The 18,590-nt window shown below is 35.6% G+C and overlaps 1 protein-coding gene across 1 annotated transcript; it reads right to left on the bottom strand.

Moving 5' to 3' along the window:
• Positions 1 to 2,534: 2,534 nt before the first annotated feature.
• On the bottom strand, positions 2,535 to 18,189 carry NME8 (NME/NM23 family member 8). The gene is made up of 15 exons (XM_038128835.1): positions 18,157 to 18,189; positions 18,006 to 18,063; positions 16,995 to 17,101; positions 15,886 to 15,957; positions 14,713 to 14,829; positions 13,752 to 13,818; positions 12,495 to 12,571; positions 11,168 to 11,260; positions 9,006 to 9,151; positions 7,531 to 7,709; positions 6,285 to 6,429; positions 5,377 to 5,481; positions 4,526 to 4,674; positions 3,344 to 3,488; positions 2,535 to 2,757 (listed from the first exon to the last, which is right to left on the bottom strand). The coding sequence occupies exons 1-15, from the start codon at positions 18,187 to 18,189 to the stop codon at positions 2,535 to 2,537; spliced, it is 1,716 nt and encodes a 571-aa protein (XP_037984763.1).
• Positions 18,190 to 18,590: the final 401 nt, after the last annotated feature.

The raw sequence follows: 18,590 nt of genomic DNA, 5'->3' as shown, positions 1-18,590 counted from the left end.
GTTTTCTAAATAAACAGTTGCAAAGGCCACATTCTCTTTTGAACTGGCATTTAGATATGAACTAAAGGGACAGAGTCAGACTTTCTGTAAGTTTTGTGTGCGGCAGTTTTGTGTAAATTTAATTGCAGGAAGATTTTAATCTGTGAGACTTCATGGAGTTTATGTTGGAACAGAGTCCTCCTGACTCCCTAAATCAAATAATTGGTGATCCCACCAGAAATGTTCAAATTCTTAAAAATTGCATCCATATCTAAATCACAGTAATATAATTTTCAAAGTGGAGCGGATGGCAGTTAAAATAATGTATGCAATACCTACAGGGTGAGTTAAATTTTTAAAGAGACAAAGCAATCTCTTAAAATACTGACAGTATTTTGATTGCCATTATTTGAATGCATATTTTGATAATTGTATATAATGTACAGTCTTCTGTTCTCGAAGATACAGAAGCTTTGCAAATGTGAATCTCTTAATCATCTGAATGAAACAGGTATGTTTGATATTTTAAGATGTATCTGGTAAATTTCTCCTTTCCAAAGCTGCTAGAAGACTTTAAGATCAAGAACGTATTTAGGAGAAGAAGATGAGCATTAATAAATGGAATGTTCCCACATTTCAGTTCGATTTTGGATACTTAGGCAACATGAAGAAAAAACTGTCATAGATCTGTGCATAATGTTTCAATGGAATCTACTGGATCACTTTAATCAAGCACAAAGCAGGGATTGTGATTGACACACATGAATATGGAACCCCAAATAGACAAAATCCTTCAACCTCCAATAGTTAAACGAAACTGAAAAAAATGTTATATTGTTAAAGAGTGATGTGATGCAATATGGAAGATAATGGTTAGGCAAGAGCAATAACTTGGTATACAAAATTTCACCCTACTTAAACAGGTAGAGGCAGAGCTAAGGTACCCTCACAGTAAACTGAAATTTCTCACACCGGAGCAATAAGTGATCTACATTATTCATAACCCCTGTATGATACTTATCAAGCTCTTTGGTTGTGAGCTTCCACCAGATATGTTATGGACTCTTAATAAGATATAAAAGCACTTTGCTGTTTTCAACATTTCCGCTCCTGTCAAAAAATAAACTCACATAAACTTTCAGCTTTGTATTTGTCCCACTGGTTGAGAAGCCATTAACTCTTGCAAAGATCTGAGGAAATGAGCTGAATTGATGCATGCAAAATTGCACTAATCAAGCAATCTGCTCTTTTCTGAGGCTGCTTCTTGGTTTAAAGTATAGCATGCCAGGACCCAAAAGACCCAGAGTGCTTAAATAATGCCAGGAAGAACAGTTTTAATGAGTTTTTGAAGTAAAAAAAGAAGCCAAAGATCATACAGTAATCCTGAAGTATGTTTCTCAGAACTCACCTCTGTGAGGCGACATAAATTCTGCACTAATTACAAGCTCCTACAGGCTAGTGAGCCTCAAGCTGAGTTTGTGGCAGTAAAGCCGCTGTAAGTGAAAATGGGCCACAAGGAGAAAGCTCAGTCCAACTTCTGCTGGAGGAATGTCTATAATAATAAATGCCCCATCACAACAGAAATATTTGTCAGGAAGGTCTTTATAGCAGCTAGTTGTATTAAATACGATAGGAATAAAGAAAGTGTGAGAAGGACTTCATTCTTTCTAGACTTCACACTTAAAATCAACAATGTAAGTAAATTGCCTTAAGTGAATGCCTGAATGCTGTTCTTTAGAACCTCAGCCTTCAACAGACTTAGACAACAAATGTGAGACTACATCAGCTACAGAATAATATTTGTGTTCTTCGTGAAGGCCAGCCAAGTTAGACTGGACAGGATATGAACTCGCTAGTTTGGCAAGGAGGTACATGTCAAGAGTAGCTGTTATGTAAGAGCTGGCTTTATGTTTTAGTTCCTCTGATATATTTGAATTAAGTAAATGGACTGGAAAGGACCTTTTAGTTTATTATCCTACCTGTGAAAGTAATCCTTAGAAGATATTTAGGAAAAGGATGAATAAAAATGCAAATGTTTTTCAGGGTCCTGAGGGAATCAGTAGACCTTAATAGCCCAGAGCAGTCTCACCAGAGATGCACACATACACAGTTGGCCAGTGGGTCCAGGAGCCCCATTTGGCTCATGTTTGGAACTGCAGAGCTCAATTCACATCACCATTGGACATGCCATTAATAGTCTTTTAACCACCTTCCTTGACCCTTGTCCTTGTTCTTTTTAAGGTAGCTATACACAAAACACTTTGAAATCCTGGAACTATGGCAGATGCATAAATCTGTTAAAATGATAAAAGAAAAAAACATCTACCAAGCCTACATAAAGAAACCATTACTAGTGTCAAACTCCTAGAAGGCATTACTTGTTACCTTGCTATGTTATGCAATATGGAAGAACTGATAACAAAACCTGCCCAATTAAAATTGGATGGACTCTGAAGAAAAATAAGTGTGTTCATGTAGTCTTTAATATAGTGGTTGGGTAGACAAATCCATCTAATTACATGACTATCAATTTTCAGAGGCTGTCTCTTAATTGTTTAGTCTGCATCCAGCTCTCCAAATGCAAAATGAATGCTTCTCTCTGCCTGTTCTATATTAGATGAACCGTGAACAGCATTAGCCAAAATATCGTGTGCAAACTGAGCCCTAATTGATTCAGGACAGGTCTTCTTTGCCTCTTCTGGATCGTTTGGACCCATTAGTTTCTTCCATTCTTCCACAGCATTTTCCTTTGATAAGACCATTATCACTGATGGACCCCTGAAAAATCAAGATAAAAAAATCCTCTTAAACTATTCTGAGATTTTGGAGATGCTTTAATCTCAGAGGTACTATGAAGGGTTATAATAAGCATTGAGCTATCTCAATTTTATTAAACTGCTTAAATATTAAAATTTGTTTCTGCATGTTTTGTTTAAGGAAAAATCCCATATTTGAAAGCCAAAGAGATTATGATGATCTGATATTTGGATTTGAACTTCTTGTCCAAAAGACATTCTCACCTAATAATTTCTGAAGCAAGACAACACATACTGTTTTTATCAGCTATACTAACAATATTATGAGGAAGATATTTGTCCTGCATGAAGAGAAAAAGGATCCCATTGGAAAGCAGTTCCTTTTCAGGGAAAATAAAATCCAAATTAAAACTATCCATAAGTTTGAAAATAATTGTAAATCTCCCTTTTAAAGGAAGAGTATTCTGTGCTAGAAGCCACTAAACTTTCCAGAAAGAGTGACAGGTTGTAAAATCCTTGCACCAGTTATGGTGTAGCATGTATTGTTGGCACTGTAGAAAGTGTGATGTCTACTTACATACCTCAGTACTGTAAACCAAGACACTTACTGTGTCATAAAATTCACCAGGTCATCAAAAAAAGGTTTTCCTTCGTGATCCTTGTAAAAGTGTGCGGCCATTTCTCGAGTTAAAGCTTGTTCTTTTACCTTTGAGATGCTAAATCCAGCCTCTTTAACTTTTTTCATAATTTCATCTAGGAGAATGACAAACAAGCTCATTTTTGATTTGAAATGGTTTAGATGTAAAAAATGCAAACCCCAAACACCCAAACTTTAAAAGTTTCAGAAAATACGAAATGCCTTTTTCTAAAAAAATCACCAATAGCTATTAGAATTCTTCTTACAATATCAAACCAAATATGGACAACATAGGAAACACTTCAACAGTCCTCTAAAATAGGGAGAAACTATTGCCACTGCATTATCCATCTTGATGCACGTACCAAACCCAGAATTTAATAAACTATGCCAATAGCATTCACTGTCATTTCTCACATTGAACAGAATGTGGACTGTAGTTGTCATGCTGTATCAAACATCAGCTGGCTGGCCTAAATCAGTCTGGATTTTCACAAGAGGGGAGATAGACTCACAAAAGCCAAAGATGAATTAGCATTAGAAAGACTACCGAAATTTGTTAGGACAGAGTAGAATAATACTAAGTAGGGGATCTAGGTAGAGGATTTTTAAAGAGTGGCAGCAAACATCCTTAGGGCAAGATTCTGAATTCTACACAGTGCTCTTTTGATTTTTTTTTCTTCTTATTCCCTTAGACTAACAGAAAGTAAAATCAAGGATGGGAGTGCATCTAACTGAGCAATGACCCCTTTTGAGTCAGCAGAGATACCTGCCTGAAAAAAGTAATACAGGTTTGGCAAGTGTCTCTCTCCTTTGACTAATAAAGATGCTGGGTAGGTAGTTTGCAGAAGTGCCTGGCCCTTAAACAGTTTAACTTATCTAGGAACTCTCTTTCTTCAATTCACCGCTATTCTAGTGAAGAAGGACCTGTAGGTAGCTTAAGCAAAAGAAATGTCACATTTGAGGTCTCAATCTGAATTAAACAAACCGTGTAAAAGCATTTCTCTGCACAGAGAATGTGCTTCAGAGAGTCAGAAGAATGCATTTGATGTGATTTACTGCAGTGTGCATTGCCAATCCTTTGCATAAATGATTACATCACTAGATGTAGCCCATATGCTATACTAGATATAGCCCATTCTAAATGCCTTACCTTTATGAGTAGCAGCATCAGGTTTGATTAATGCAAAGGTATGTTCCTCAGGGAAGAAGAACTGTAGTTCCTTCTGAGCATCGCTGGGTGTAGAGCTGCCATGCAGCTGATTGATAGGCACATTTTCAAATGAAAACTGTGCACGCAAACTGAGAGTCATTAAAAGAGTGAAGTTACTTAAAAGCATAGCCATTTTGAGCTCTGAACTATAATTAGCCTCAACCCAGGGAATATAACTTAGTATTGATCTGGAAATTTGAACTAAAAACACCCTCCCTCCCAACACTGGTGTTGTGATATTTCCAAGAAATACCACTTATTTCTTAATGAGATGGCACTTCTGTCAGCAGCAGGTGAGGTGATACCATTGCAGTTTCCTAGAGCAATGTGATAAGCAGGCAGAACTAAGGTGTCTGTTTATAATCTGTGTAGGAGAAACTTAGTCACAAATAAAATATTCTACTGATGCAAAGTTTTCAATAAGCTACAAGAAAATCTTCGTGGTATTTCAAGAAAAAATAATGGTGGTATTTTAAGACCCCTTCTCCCCCACTATTAAGAACAGGTATTACCAGCATTTTTTCTCTGACTCAGGAGTTCCCCTTTCAGTTCATTGCACTTTTTAAAACTCAGATTTTAATTCTGCCTAGCAGCCATTGTATCTCAAAAAATGCTGAGGTTCTTATGTGTTATACACTACTACCTCCAAGAAAAGCTTAAAAAACTGCAGAAAAGCATATCTGTTTCCAGATGGTGGCACTGTAGTTACACTAGTTGGAATGTGGAAGGAGATGAGAAATGTGAAGGTGAGTTGAAAGCTGTGAATGATGGTTTACTTTTGTGACTATTACCTCTCTGGATTTTCCCTAGCCTCTTCAAGGATCTTTGGGCCTAGTAAACTTCTCCAGTGTGATACAGCATTTTCTCGTGTTAGAGCCAATATAAGAGTTGGACCACTGTACAAGGGGAAAAGTAGCATTAAAAACAAAACAAAACAAAACAAAACAAAACAAAACAAAACAAAACAAAACAAAACAAAACAAAACAAAACAAAACTCTTGGAACTTTTAAAAAGTAATTTGATTATATGCAGCCCAGACTAGAAAAATGTGCCCCAGTATTGGGGAACCTTAAAACTGATCTGATTGTTTAAACAGGTACAGGCTGATAAAAGCTTATGGGGCTTAAATATGAATTTAAATTGCGAAGTTACTGTGTTTTGTCACAATGGCAAGACAGAGAAAGACTGATCATGCCCCAGCCGTGAAGGGAATATCCAAACATGATTTATTTCTCTTCCCCAAGTTATCCAGCACATGGCCTGGTTGAAGATTTCAGAGGTCTCCTACAGACAACCTAAATGCAGCCTTTTCAGAGCAGACCTAAACTGTTTTCACTCAAATCAGTGGACTTGGCCACTGAGACATCCTACATGCAGCAATATGGAATAGCTAGTAACTTTTAAATGCTTGATTTTTGTTGCTGTTTTGCTTGGAAATGATTCCATTATCTGCAGTTATCTGTTCCTGTTTTGTGTTTTAGTAAACTTTTAGATACATGTGTATCTTGCAGCCATGTATTGTACAGGAAGTGTTCAATACCAGGTTGGATGGGAGTCTGAGCAATCTATCCAGGTGAAAGGTGTCCCTGCCTATGGCAGGGGTTTGGAACTAGGTGGGCAATAATGATCCCTTCCGACCCAAACCATTCCGTGAGTCTCTGATTCAACAATTATTTAATGTGAAAATTTCAGTCTTACCTGGTCATTTGCTCTAGAAGGACTGGGAAGTAGTCTTGATCTACATGCTCTTTGTAAAATGTACGTACTTGGTCCTCAGATAGAATTATTTCTTTCTGCATTGCTATTTGGAAACCATCGTCCTTTATCTTTTGAATGATGGAATCTGTTAATTATATTTAAATAATGCTAAATTTCCATCCATTCATTCATTTGAACACTTGTAGAGAAATGGCACAGACTTTTCAATGATAATGTTAAATTTTTTATGGGTGAATTTGTTTCCTAACTAAAGAACAGGAAACTAATTTAAAGCAACTGCTAGGAAGCATCACTTGTTGCCTGGACACTCAGAAAACTGATCCTCATCATATTTAGGCTTTCTGTTGCTTCAAAAATCTTGCTAGGAAATCCTGACTGAGAAATATGATACATGTTACTACCAGCAAAACAAGGTCTAAGGAAATTGAATTGGTGAAATGTTTATTTAACTAAGTCTTACAAGAACACATGGGTAAGTAAGCAGTATTTGGCACAAGTCAAAATTAATGTGTAATTACCTAAACATGAACTGCAGAACTGCTGCTCTAAGCAACATGCTAGACAACTATAACTAACGTAAATTCACAAGGAAAGATCAAAATTTCAGTCTTTCAGCTCTCTGCACATTAGATTGCTCAAGTACAGGGATTCTCAAGTTAGAAATAAAAATACTATCTGAAATCTAGGAAGAAATGTAAACATGACTGAGAAGAAAAGTAAACTTGTTTGGATGAAGCTTCATGTAATGGGGTAGATTTTTAAATTTAATCTGTAAAAACACTGTCAGTTTAGAGCTGCATTTGAGCAGCACTGCCTCATGCAGCATAGAACATCTTGGGTTGGATATTTTTCCCCTTGCCATTGATCTATCCTGAGCCTGCTATTCAAGAATATTAGCTACTTTATTATGGTGAGAAATCTAGTCCCTTAAACTACATTCGAAAACATGAGTTTCTCAGAGAGGTCTTCTAGAAATATTTCATCTGCAGAATTTCTTGAAAAATTAAGCAAAGGAACAAAATTACATTGACATTTGCATTCTCAATATATGAAAAACTTTAACCTCATAACTTCATTCCAGACAAAGATTACTCCTGGCCTAATGCTGGAGAGACAGTATAATCAAAAAAAAAAATCATTAATTGAGTTAGAATTTATAATTCAGAATTCAAAATATAAGAGTATTTCTATATCCTTGGTAGAAAATACAGTTATTAACCCTTACTTCGCCTTTCCTTCAAGAGAGTAGGTCTAATTATGGCCAAAGTCCTTTCAGCGTGGTGTCCTGCCTCATCAATATGAAAATTTGGGAAAAAGAAGGCAAGCTGTCTGCTGGCATCTTCAATACTGTCTTGCACATCACATAAATTTACCAGACTTTCAGTTTCCTTGAGTCCTGGCAACCTGATGAAACATGAAATAATGCAATATTTAAGTCACTGCTTAGTGTTAACAAGCGGAATTTTTGAAGACATACTTTCTTAAAATTTAGTGAAACATAAGAATAGAATGTAAAACTAAGTTTTTATTAAGTTCAGATTCATGAGTAAAGTAATATTTCTGAGAAGAAAATTACTAATCTTCTCAAAAAGTGCATGATCGTGTGCTCTGAAGGAGAAACCTCAGCCAGGCCGCTTTAAAAATTCCCCTCTAGCTTATCCAAAATCATTTCTCTGTTTCATGATATAGAATTACTATTGACAAGTGTACAGTGTATAATGAATGATCAATAGAAGTCTTGTGCTTAATTTAGGTACAGCATGATTATAAAAATGATAGCACTACAGAGTTGTTGATAGCAGAGACACTTCTCATTGTTTCTTGCCTGCTTGTTTAGCTGTGTAAATAAAGCCCCTCTTGGCCACTTGTAGAAAATGCAGTATTCCCCATCTGTACTTAATTAATGCAGAAAGGGATGCAGCAGCCATTGACAAAAATGTCAATCACTATAACAAATTAATTTTTGGACAAAGTATTTAAGTTCATGTTGTGTTAAGTAAATGTCTGAATATAAAACTTGATCCAATATTTGAATTTTTGTGAATACTCTATTGTCTGAGGCTGTGTGTACAGCTATCATCCTTAAAATTCTCCTCAAGCGCTTGGCATAGAAGAAAAACACACATTTCAAGATACCATGGTTGTGAACAGCTAATCCTTACAAATTTTTTGGTAGCTTGGACCAGGGTGGGGACACAAATCCAGTACGCTTCCCATTCTCTGCTGGCTTTTGCAGTGTTCCCAGGGAGAAGAGCATATCTCAGGTGTGCCCTGGTCTGCCCTGGACCATATCTACAGCTTCCCAAGGAACATAGGGGTAAACATGGGAAAGAGTGCAACCCTCAGTGCAGGTAGTGCAGCCAGTCCCGTGGCATGGGTGAACTAGAATTGCAAGGACTACATCAGCTTCGAAATGTGTCATTGTTCCCATTGTTCTGAGAACACACTGAAGGTGAGTTCAAAGAGATCAATGATCTTGGCTTGTCATATTTAACGAGGAAGCAAGGAATTTCTGAGTTCCCATGAGAACTGGGGTTGCATCTCTAGTGGTGGTCCTGTGAAGGACTAGGCAAAGAACTCTGCCTGCTCTCTGGACCTGCACATGTGGGCACATCTGCATCTGTAGGAACGTGGCTTGGCTTATGGTGTGCTCTGAACATTGTGACTGAATCACAGATACACTTTTTCACTGGTACTTACTTGGCTGGTTCCTCAGGCTCACCAGAATCACTTGTTTTGTGTAGGTCAATCCACTGAGGAATAGCACCAGTTGCTTCTTTTTTAGTGATTATCAAAACGTGGCATGGTCCACTCATCATGAATTGAACGAATGCGTTAAAGTCAGGCTAAAAAACATAATTTTCCCCCTTATGAATTGCAGGAACTCTGAGTTTGTCATTGCTAATGAGACAATTATGCTTTTAAAGTAACTCATACATTCCTATTCCTGAAACTGGCATTTACATGCATTCCTCAGAACTCTGATATATTGTTTGGGAAGATTCTTTTATCAATCATTTGAGACAACATTACCAAATGTCCAAAAAGAAAGTAAATTGAGATAACAAAAGTCACATAACTGCTTTAAACAAGTACCAGATGTTCTTCCAGGTTAAAATGCAAATGACAAGAATGAAGAAAATGATCTAGAAATTCAATGTGATCACTTGCTATGCTTGCAATACAGCATGTAGTGTGACACAAGAAACTGCAATACAGTTCCATAAATAATTTTTGAAACTAAAAGTCATGTAGCTGGCTATAAATACAGGACACTGAGCGGTTTGCAAGACATTTGTAGGCTCTCTCCCTTCATTTCCTTTGCTATGTGCTTTTCACTTCTTCTGTTTCAACTTTCAATCCTATAAAAGTACATTTCCATCAGAAAAATAACCTTTTACTCTTATGGTGTGAGTTGTTAGTTTTATTTCTTTTTTGTATGTCACCTTTTTCTTGGGGGTATCCATTCTCCTTTTAAATATTTGACTAAATCCTTACCAGCCAGCATCATGTCATTGCATGATAGTTTTTTCCTTTAGTAATATAAGGATGAAGTATTCACATATCTGCTTTCAATTAATTGTTTTTCTCTTTCAATTATCTTCATATCTATGCATATTCTTAACCCATTTCTCAAGATGAACAAACTAGTCCCAAATTTGGCTGCTATTCCCGTGAAGATGAGTTACTTTTGCCTCTGTTTCAAAACTACCTCTGTCTAACCTACAATCCCAGCTTTGCTAAAACCAAGCTCTTCATGGTTTTTTACAAGCTCTCCCCATTGCTTCATTTTACACCATAGTGCAGCCATCTAGTGATTACTATCAGTTTTCTTTTTTCTCTCTGACTAGTAGGAACCATCTCATCTCACTCTTATTCATTTGGAATGCCACAGGAACACCTTCCCACCTTCTCCTTCAGATTAGGTGAACCCTTCCATTGATCCTTCAAATAAAATCAAACAAACTGTTTGTTTGAATTCCAGCCTCTATCTATCTTACACATATAGCAGAAGGTAAAAATATTTGCTAAGGAGCTTAATTTTTTGTCTCAGATCCTTCTGAAGAGTTGGTTTTAGTTATCACACTGCTGGAAAATATGACCATATCCAGGTGCTAGTTTGCTAGACCACTGCCATTTAATGGTGGACAGCCTAATTTAATTATTTTCTTGAACTTTATATCTATCTTTAGCTATTTTTTGTCCCCTAATATAGGACAAGGCACAAAAAAATAGATTTTGGCTGAGATGCTTTTCCTCTTTGCCTGGGCACATATTTATTCCCAGAACAACCCCATGATAAAATCTGGAAAGAAAAAAAAATATAGTATGTAATATCACTTATTTTCTGGCTGGAATAATATATCTCAAATAGATATACATTCTCACATAGATGACATTGGATTTTGGTTTGTGCCATATTTCAGCACATAATAGCCAAGGTTGAGTAATTGCAGAAATAATCTATACAGCACTCTAATTTTCTTTCCTACAAGGTCACTAGGCCTGTCATAATATATTTTAAAACCAGTACAATTTTATTTTGATAAATAGTGTTATAAATTTAGCTCCATGTCTAAGGATCATTCACATTTAGATAACAGAGAGAAGAACTAAATCTTTTAGTATTTAATTTGAGGTCATTTTAATTTGGTTGGAATATTAGATTGCTACATAGTGATATTTATATGAGTCAGTGAAAAAAAGGGAGAGGGAATATCTCTTTTTTTTAATGTACTAAGTCCACATTAATTCAGTTCTTCAATATACCTAAAATTTACCATACAGAGATTTGCAAGCACAACTAGTAACAATTATATGTTTACCTGTCCCTTTCATTTATGTTTTTAGTTTGGTTTTACCTCATCTTTATTCCGGGCATAAAATACTCTGATTTGCTCTTCAGTAAGCATTCTCTCCTCATCTGCTTCAATGCCAAATCCTGCATCTTTAATCTGCAATTATTCAATTATTACTCAGGGGCATTTGAAAATAGATACAAACAAAATCATATGTTATTGTAAATCTAAGGATTGATTGGTTTTGAAAGCTATCTTAAATTTTAAATTCTCTGAAATATTCAAAATATAATCTCTAATCTCTATCTTTGTCTAAATTGAACTTCTAGCCTTTCAAAGCACTTCACCTAAATTCAGGATTACAATACCCCTAAGTTAATGTTTGCGAAAAAATAAAGTGCAGTTCAATGTATGAAGTACATTCATTCAATAGTTAATATTCCCTTTTATTTCACATTGATTAAACTCCTTTGAATCACTGTGAGTGGTTAACATGCAACTTATGTTGCAAGAAATAATAAATTATATTGCAACCATAGTAGTCACAGAAATGTGCACTTGTAAACAGTTGTATTAGGCTAAACTACTTGGCTTTAGAAACAGCAAATAAGGAAAAAAATTGAATCTATTCTATGATTTTCTGTTTTAAGCTAGGTTACTGCACTAAATGCAAGTATTTGTGAGGGATGCACACATATGACTTGTATCAAAGTTCACGGTCCATTGGTGTGAGGTTTGTACCATATACTGGTATTTTAACAGCCAAGGCAGTATCCAGCCCCAGTACTGATGATACACCAATATTAACTGTGTACCAGCACTGCTCTGTAAAAGCCCCTGTGGTGCTGCTGAGTGTTTTAAGCCAGCCCCAACAAGGCTGGCTGTGCATCCTGTGTTGAGAACACACCTCATGAGCCAAGTAGCAGCTGCTCCAGCTAAAACCTTTTCAAGCACTGCCTTTTTTTTTTTTTTTTTTTCCTTTAATGAGCTTCCTTCCTTTACAGCTAAGGTAAATTATTACAGAAAGAACCCATATAGCACTCTGATTCCCTTTCCTGCAAAGGTCACTGTACCTTGTCATAATACTTATTAAAATTCTTTTAATTTGGTCTTGATATATACTGTTATGAGGCTTTTCATTTTTTTGTAACAGAAGCAATACGAATCAATGTCTAACCTCTGCTGGCATAGAGTATTAAAGCAATAGTATAAATTTGAATGTTATATTATTTCAGGTAAAAAATATTGTGCTTTTATCATCCTTAGCAGAGAAGCTTTATCAGATTCTGTTCCAATGTCTGGGCATAAATTAGGATCTACTTAACCTTACATTTTGCTATTATGTCTCTTAAATAAATAGAATAAATGAATAATTTAAAATTCTCTCTACCTTTTTTTTAATTTCTTCTACACGTCCTGCTAAGACATCATCAGGTTTTATAATTCCAACAGAATAAGTGAGTACTTCTGAAAAAGGGAAAAAATTATGTGCTAAGTAATGCATTCATCAAAACAAAGGGAATCATCTTTACTGCACCTGAAGTTTACAGTTAAGCATTTGACTGTAACTCAATCAGATCCCAAAAACTGTAGAATAATTTAAGATAGTGATAATGGAAACAGCAGGCTACTACTTGTTACCCATACTACAAACACTTAAGCAACTGCATGTGTTGAGGAAAATATTCCTGCCAAATGTTAGTGTGTTATAGTGTCTGAGAGATCCCCTAACCTGAAGCTGAACCTGAGCTAAAGCTCTGTTTTCTGATTTTCTATGATGTTTAGATTTTGGGGATTAGTATGAAGTCTGTAGATAACTGTTAAATGATAATACTGTACTTCTAGGTCTCACAGGATTTATGAGAAAAAATACAGGCTAAAGCTGAGGTCAGGAATTTGTCAGCTGAACCATACAATTAAAAAAGAAGACAAACCAAAACATGAAGAGGAAGGAAAAGGGATGCCATGACTCTGATCTAATGCCTCTCACACAAGAATAAGGAGAGGATGGAGGAGTTTGTTCCATCTCCGGGTTATAGAATGGCATTCTCTGCACAGATGAAGCAGTAGGAACATTCAGTAACCACAGATAACAATAAAAATAGAAAAGATGTAGGTCTCAGCTAATGAAAAACCTGAGATAAATCACAGACAGGACTTTTAAACAGGATGGTGCTTATTTTTCAATCTTTTTGGAAGCTTATCCTACTACCATGGATTTATGTACTTTTAAAAATCTGTTATTAAATCTAATCTGGTGAAAGTAATCTGAGAGAAGGCATGCCATTGTTTCACAGCTTAACTCTTACAATCCTTTTAGGTTGGCCCATCTTGGTATTCCACCTCAACAGAAGTACACTGCTGATGCAGAGACTGTGTAGAAGTGACTTTCAGCCCTTAACTTTACACAGGAAAATTCCCTGGCACACGTCACTTCTGTCTAAAGTCTGAAGGTTCTCAGTGCGGGGGTGAAAATGTTGATGCTGACAGTCCAGTATATTAATTCCTGACAGAAAAAAGCTCAATGATAGCATTTTGTTAACACACCCAAAAGAAGGTCTATTAGTGCTAGACATAGACAATTATTAATCAAAATATATTTGTTCTCTTTCTGTTAACATTTGTAAAATAAAGAAAATATATTTACCCTCTTCTACAGCCTCCTCAGCAGACCCGTCTGATGAACCTTCATCATGAAAAATGAGTTCTTCTACCTAAGGTAATTGCAAAGGAGTAAAAGTGCATCACCAGTGCAAAAGCAAAGTCACCAAACACAGCTGTCACATCTTTACAACACATTTATCTTAATTTTGCTACCCTGGAAAACAAGCAATTCTTAGGCGGACCTTTGGTCAGTCTGATTTTCCTTAACTGAGTTTCAGTTTGTTAAAAAGCTCTTCTTACTCTAAGTGGAGTTCTTTCATCTCCATTTAAACAAAACAGGCAATGAGATATGATTATTTCCCATGTCTTTGTTTTGTCTGATGTAGCTCTTAAATTATATTTAAAAAAATACTTAGTTCTGAAAGAAAAAATATTACTAAAACATTTATGGGCTAGTAGCATTTTATCCATTTCTCAATTTCTTACATTGCTAGGCTAACCTGTAAATTTGTTAAGTTTATATAAGGTACCATAATGGAAATTTGGGGGTTCTGATGAGAACAAGCAACAAAGGAGGATTGACTGTGCTGCTACTGTGAATTCCAACAGTGGGATCTTTCACAGTGCAGGCTATTGAGGTCAGACTGAGCTGTCATTTTGTCCTCATGTTACCAGGAATTCAGGAGTCAAAGGCAGTAGAATACACTTGTTGAATGGCCTTAGGTACAGAGCAGTCCCCATGGCTTTGAGCAAACTGATCTAGTGAAAGGTGCCACTGCCTGTGGCAAGAGGGGTTGGGCTAGATGATCTTTAAAAGTGTCTTAGAACCCAGATAATTTTGCTTGATTTCTAAAAAAGCAGTGCATCATATATATAATTTTACTGTTTGGACCAAAATGTGAAAAATTCAACATTATCTAAATGATAAATGTTAGACATTTAGAGAAAAAGTGCAAGTGTAATAAAAATATACATTTATGCATAAGTATGTGGTTTGTGAGTACCTTAGCACGTTCCTTCTCTCCAGCTGCAATTTCCCTCTCTTCTTGCACTAAATCTGTTACTATCTTAGTTATGAGAGGAGCATTTACACCTTTCACCATTGCAAGAATTTTACCATGCTGTTGAAGAGAAAATAACACTCCTAGTGAGTTTTCATCACTTAATTTACACATTTACTTGAATTTTTGAAGCGTGCAATAACTTGCTAATTTTTTCCAGCTCATTTCTTATGCCCACTGAAGGAAATACCAAAGCTACTACTGCCTCTATTATTTCAGAATGAAACTTTTGTGCATTTAATTCCTTGTTTCCTTCTTTACCAAATTTTCCATGTTTATTTCTAGGCTCAATACTAATAATACAGCTGGAAACAAATGCAAATACAGATTTTACTTGTAACTTCTGTAACATGGAGTTTTCCATCTTTTTTTTGTGTGTGTGTGTGTGTGTGTGTGTGTGTGTGTCTTTTCACTGCATTCCCTACCACATTGAGGTGCACAGTAGTGTAGCTAATGGTGACCAAAAATACTGCTAACATTTCTAGGCAGCATTCAGATTCAAACCTGAAAGAGTCCTGAAAGTGCAATTATCTTTGGTCCTTGCTTATGGAAATTCAAATTCTGGCACTCTCAAGTTAAAACAACCCCCATCTCTTCTTAAGTGAGCAGTGTGCTACAGCTGTGTGCTAGGAGAACAAGCTTTCTGTGTCCATCAGTGAGAGATAATAAATATTTTTAAAAAAATGCTACAGTTCCTCAAGTATGAAAACTCAATTTAATCTGTTATCTTAAAAATCTTTTCATGCCATGAAATGCAAACTCTCTTTCCATGATGAAAAGTGTGCATAAAATAATAATTTCAGTGTAACCACATGTAGGTACTTTATGTAGGGCAAACCTGGAAAACTTACCTGGATTTCTCACTAACTACCAAAACAGTGAATACCACAGTTCTTCTGTGGCTCTCTGTGTAACAGCTACAACAAAAATGTGCTTGAGAACCACCAGATTCAGGCATGGAAGATGGCTTAAACAAACAACATCAGAAAGTACTATCCTACATAATGTAAAATGTAAAGATAGGATTTATACAGCTTCACATCTATTTTAAAATCTATTGAAAAGTTAAGGCAGAACTAGGCAGCACATTGAAGGAAGCTGATGTGATGTACTTACAACACTAAAAAGAAACACCGGTTCACAGCTCCTCCTAAATGGTTTCAGAATTTCAATGCTGTCAGCTTCTGCCTGAAGTCAGACAAAACCCATTATTTGCTTATATAAGTAAGTGTGCATAAAGAAAACCTTTTTACTCACAGGAAGACCCCACTTTTAAATACTTTGGTGTTGCAAACTCAAACTGCAGTCCTAAATACAACTGACAGTCCTTACAGTGATGAAGAAAGAACTATTTTGATAATATGGGATTGTCCTCTGTATTACAGAAATTAATCATGGAAAAATATCTTCGCTTGATACTATTTTCTCATGTAGGCTATAAAAACATATATAAACGAAGGAGTAGCCCATGTAGTCTTGATGGAAGAGCTTATCCAGTGTATTAATTTTTTTGAGAGACATGATCGACTGTATGAGAGCACATGAGATAGCCTTGGAACCTAACTCCCTACCTTTTACATGTACAAAAAGTTCATGTTTTTTCTGAAAAGTTCTTTCATCATGGAATTTCAAGTTTTCACTAACATGAAAAAGGATGATCTTGGTCAACATCTTGGAAAAACTGAGTCTTTCAAACAAATTTATCTACTTTAAATAGGAGGTACAATACACTCATATATATATGTATATATACACACACACACATATATATATATATATACTGCTAGTGTAAACAATACTACAGTTTTGTGATTTTTTAAATTTTTCCCTTTTTACTTTCTTAAAAATGAAATAAAAGGTAGCATTTGCAGTAAAAGATGCAACAGTTTTTCAGGGATATAAGAATTTTAAATGCAGTGGTTCACAATGCAGAGACTTAAAACTAAAAGTCATATAGTCTGGCTTTTGAATATTTCTGCAATCTCATCAAGGAAAACAAAAGTTGTGGGATATCAGCTCTTTTTTATTATATCTTACATATTTATTGCCATTTCTAATCTACTTCTAAACAAAGTCTTATGAGGACATATGCAGGGAAAGCAACCAGGCACAAATTATTGCAACTCAGTATAGGGACAGTAAAATGAAAGCTCTGCATATGCAGATCAGAAGATATATTTAAATCAAAATGTAAATGTAGTCACACACAGGATTTGTGTCCTTACCGCGGCAAAATGTAGCACATTGTCTTCACTAAAGTCGATCCTTAGTTTTCTCAATAAATTCTGCACGGCTTTGCAAGGACCACACCAAGCTTGATACACATCTATTACTGAAATGGTTTGGAATTACAAACAAATGACTTGAGGAACTTATAAAATGAGACATTTATGTTTGCACTGAAGCAGCACTGGGAAGGCATTCATGTGGATCTTTCAGTCCTCTTCTAGACAATGATTGTATCATGAATTCACCGATGGATTCAGTGGATACATTACTGGATACATACTCTTTCACTTCAATTACTTTTGACATTCAAAACCTACTTCAAAATACTTTTTGAAATTATTAATCCAAATAGCAACTTTTCTCTCATATTCCTTTTCCTTTTATTTTCTCTTCTTCTTAGCCACTGTTGATTTTCATTCTTATCTAGACCTTTATTCTACAGGATTTTCACCTCCCTGAGCCTTTGCCTGTTACTATCCCTCTGTAGATATGATCCTGTTACAGTTTTTTTCCTTTTACTGAAAAACAGTTCCTCGGAGACCTAGGAGACAGTTATTGGATTAAATGAACTGAAAACTGGGAATAATGCATGTCATGGAATATGCACTCTCTAGAATGCTGCAATAATTATTTAGTCTGTGAAAGATTATACACACAGAAGCATCCAACTCCTTTACCATGGAGAATACCATATTGGAAAGGTATTTTCAAAACATTGGTGTACAGCAGTAATAAAAATAAAATTTAAATAAATATTATTTTGATGCGTATTTATCATATAAGATACTATATAGTCATAATTGTAATATATTATCTTAAAAGTCTTTTCCAAATGAAAGAGTTGTATGGTTCAATGACTGTATGATATACCTTTATAAATATATATTAAAATAGCCTTTCTTTTAAAGATATGGTGCTAGTCTTCTAGAGCATCTATTAAAGCTAATATATAAATATGAAAACACTCACATATGTCCACAAAAGATTAAAAGATTAGCTGTTAGTACCTACTATACCCTTTATCTGCAGCATTTCATCCCACTGCTCTTGATTGGTTATTATGGTCTGAAACAAAATTAATTAACATTTTAACATTCTAACAAAGCAGAGAAAGCATCTATTTCCCTCTAAAGATGTTGAAGTAATTAGGGTTTATACCTGGAGCTGAATTTCTTTCTTCTTGCCAGCCATTTCCCTGTGATTATAGGAAAAATATTGAAATCCAAAGATTTTAAAAGTTTTTTAAAAGACCATGTGACATACAGAACTGATTTTTATGGTTCTCAAAGTATCACTGTCTTCTGATTCCCTTTGCCATTGACTCAGTGAAGCCCCTACAATGATGGTAGCTAATACTCCGCTTTGGAATCCTGTGGAGAAGTATGCAACTTGTTTGCAAAACCCACATGGCACAAGAAACAGGAGAAAATTTAGTACCTTAATCTGTTAGAGCATGCAAAACTTTTGACCTCAACAATCTTTCAAGCTTATAACCACTCTGCTCAGAATAGCCACAGGCACTTTGATAGGATGACAGCTGCTGTAACACTGGGCCATTTCAGAAAAATATTGATTAAAGAGCTTCAACTCTA

Source organism: Motacilla alba, chromosome 2, assembly GCF_015832195.1.
Source record: "Motacilla alba alba isolate MOTALB_02 chromosome 2, Motacilla_alba_V1.0_pri, whole genome shotgun sequence".
Taxonomy (NCBI): Eukaryota; Metazoa; Chordata; class Aves; order Passeriformes; family Motacillidae; genus Motacilla; species Motacilla alba.
This window is presented reverse-complemented; position numbering and strand designations above follow the sequence as displayed.

Coding starts and splice junctions, on each gene's coding strand:
- NME8 (XM_038128835.1), bottom strand. CDS start 18,189: ATGGCTGGCAAGAAGAAAGAAATTCAGCTCCAG. Junction 13,819..14,712: donor GAGAGAAGGAACGTGCTAAG/GTACTCACAAAC, acceptor CAATTACCTTAG/GTAGAAGAACTCATTTTTCA. Junction 12,572..13,751: donor TGAGGAGGCTGTAGAAGAGG/GTAAATATATTT, acceptor TCCCTTTTTCAG/AAGTACTCACTTATTCTGTT.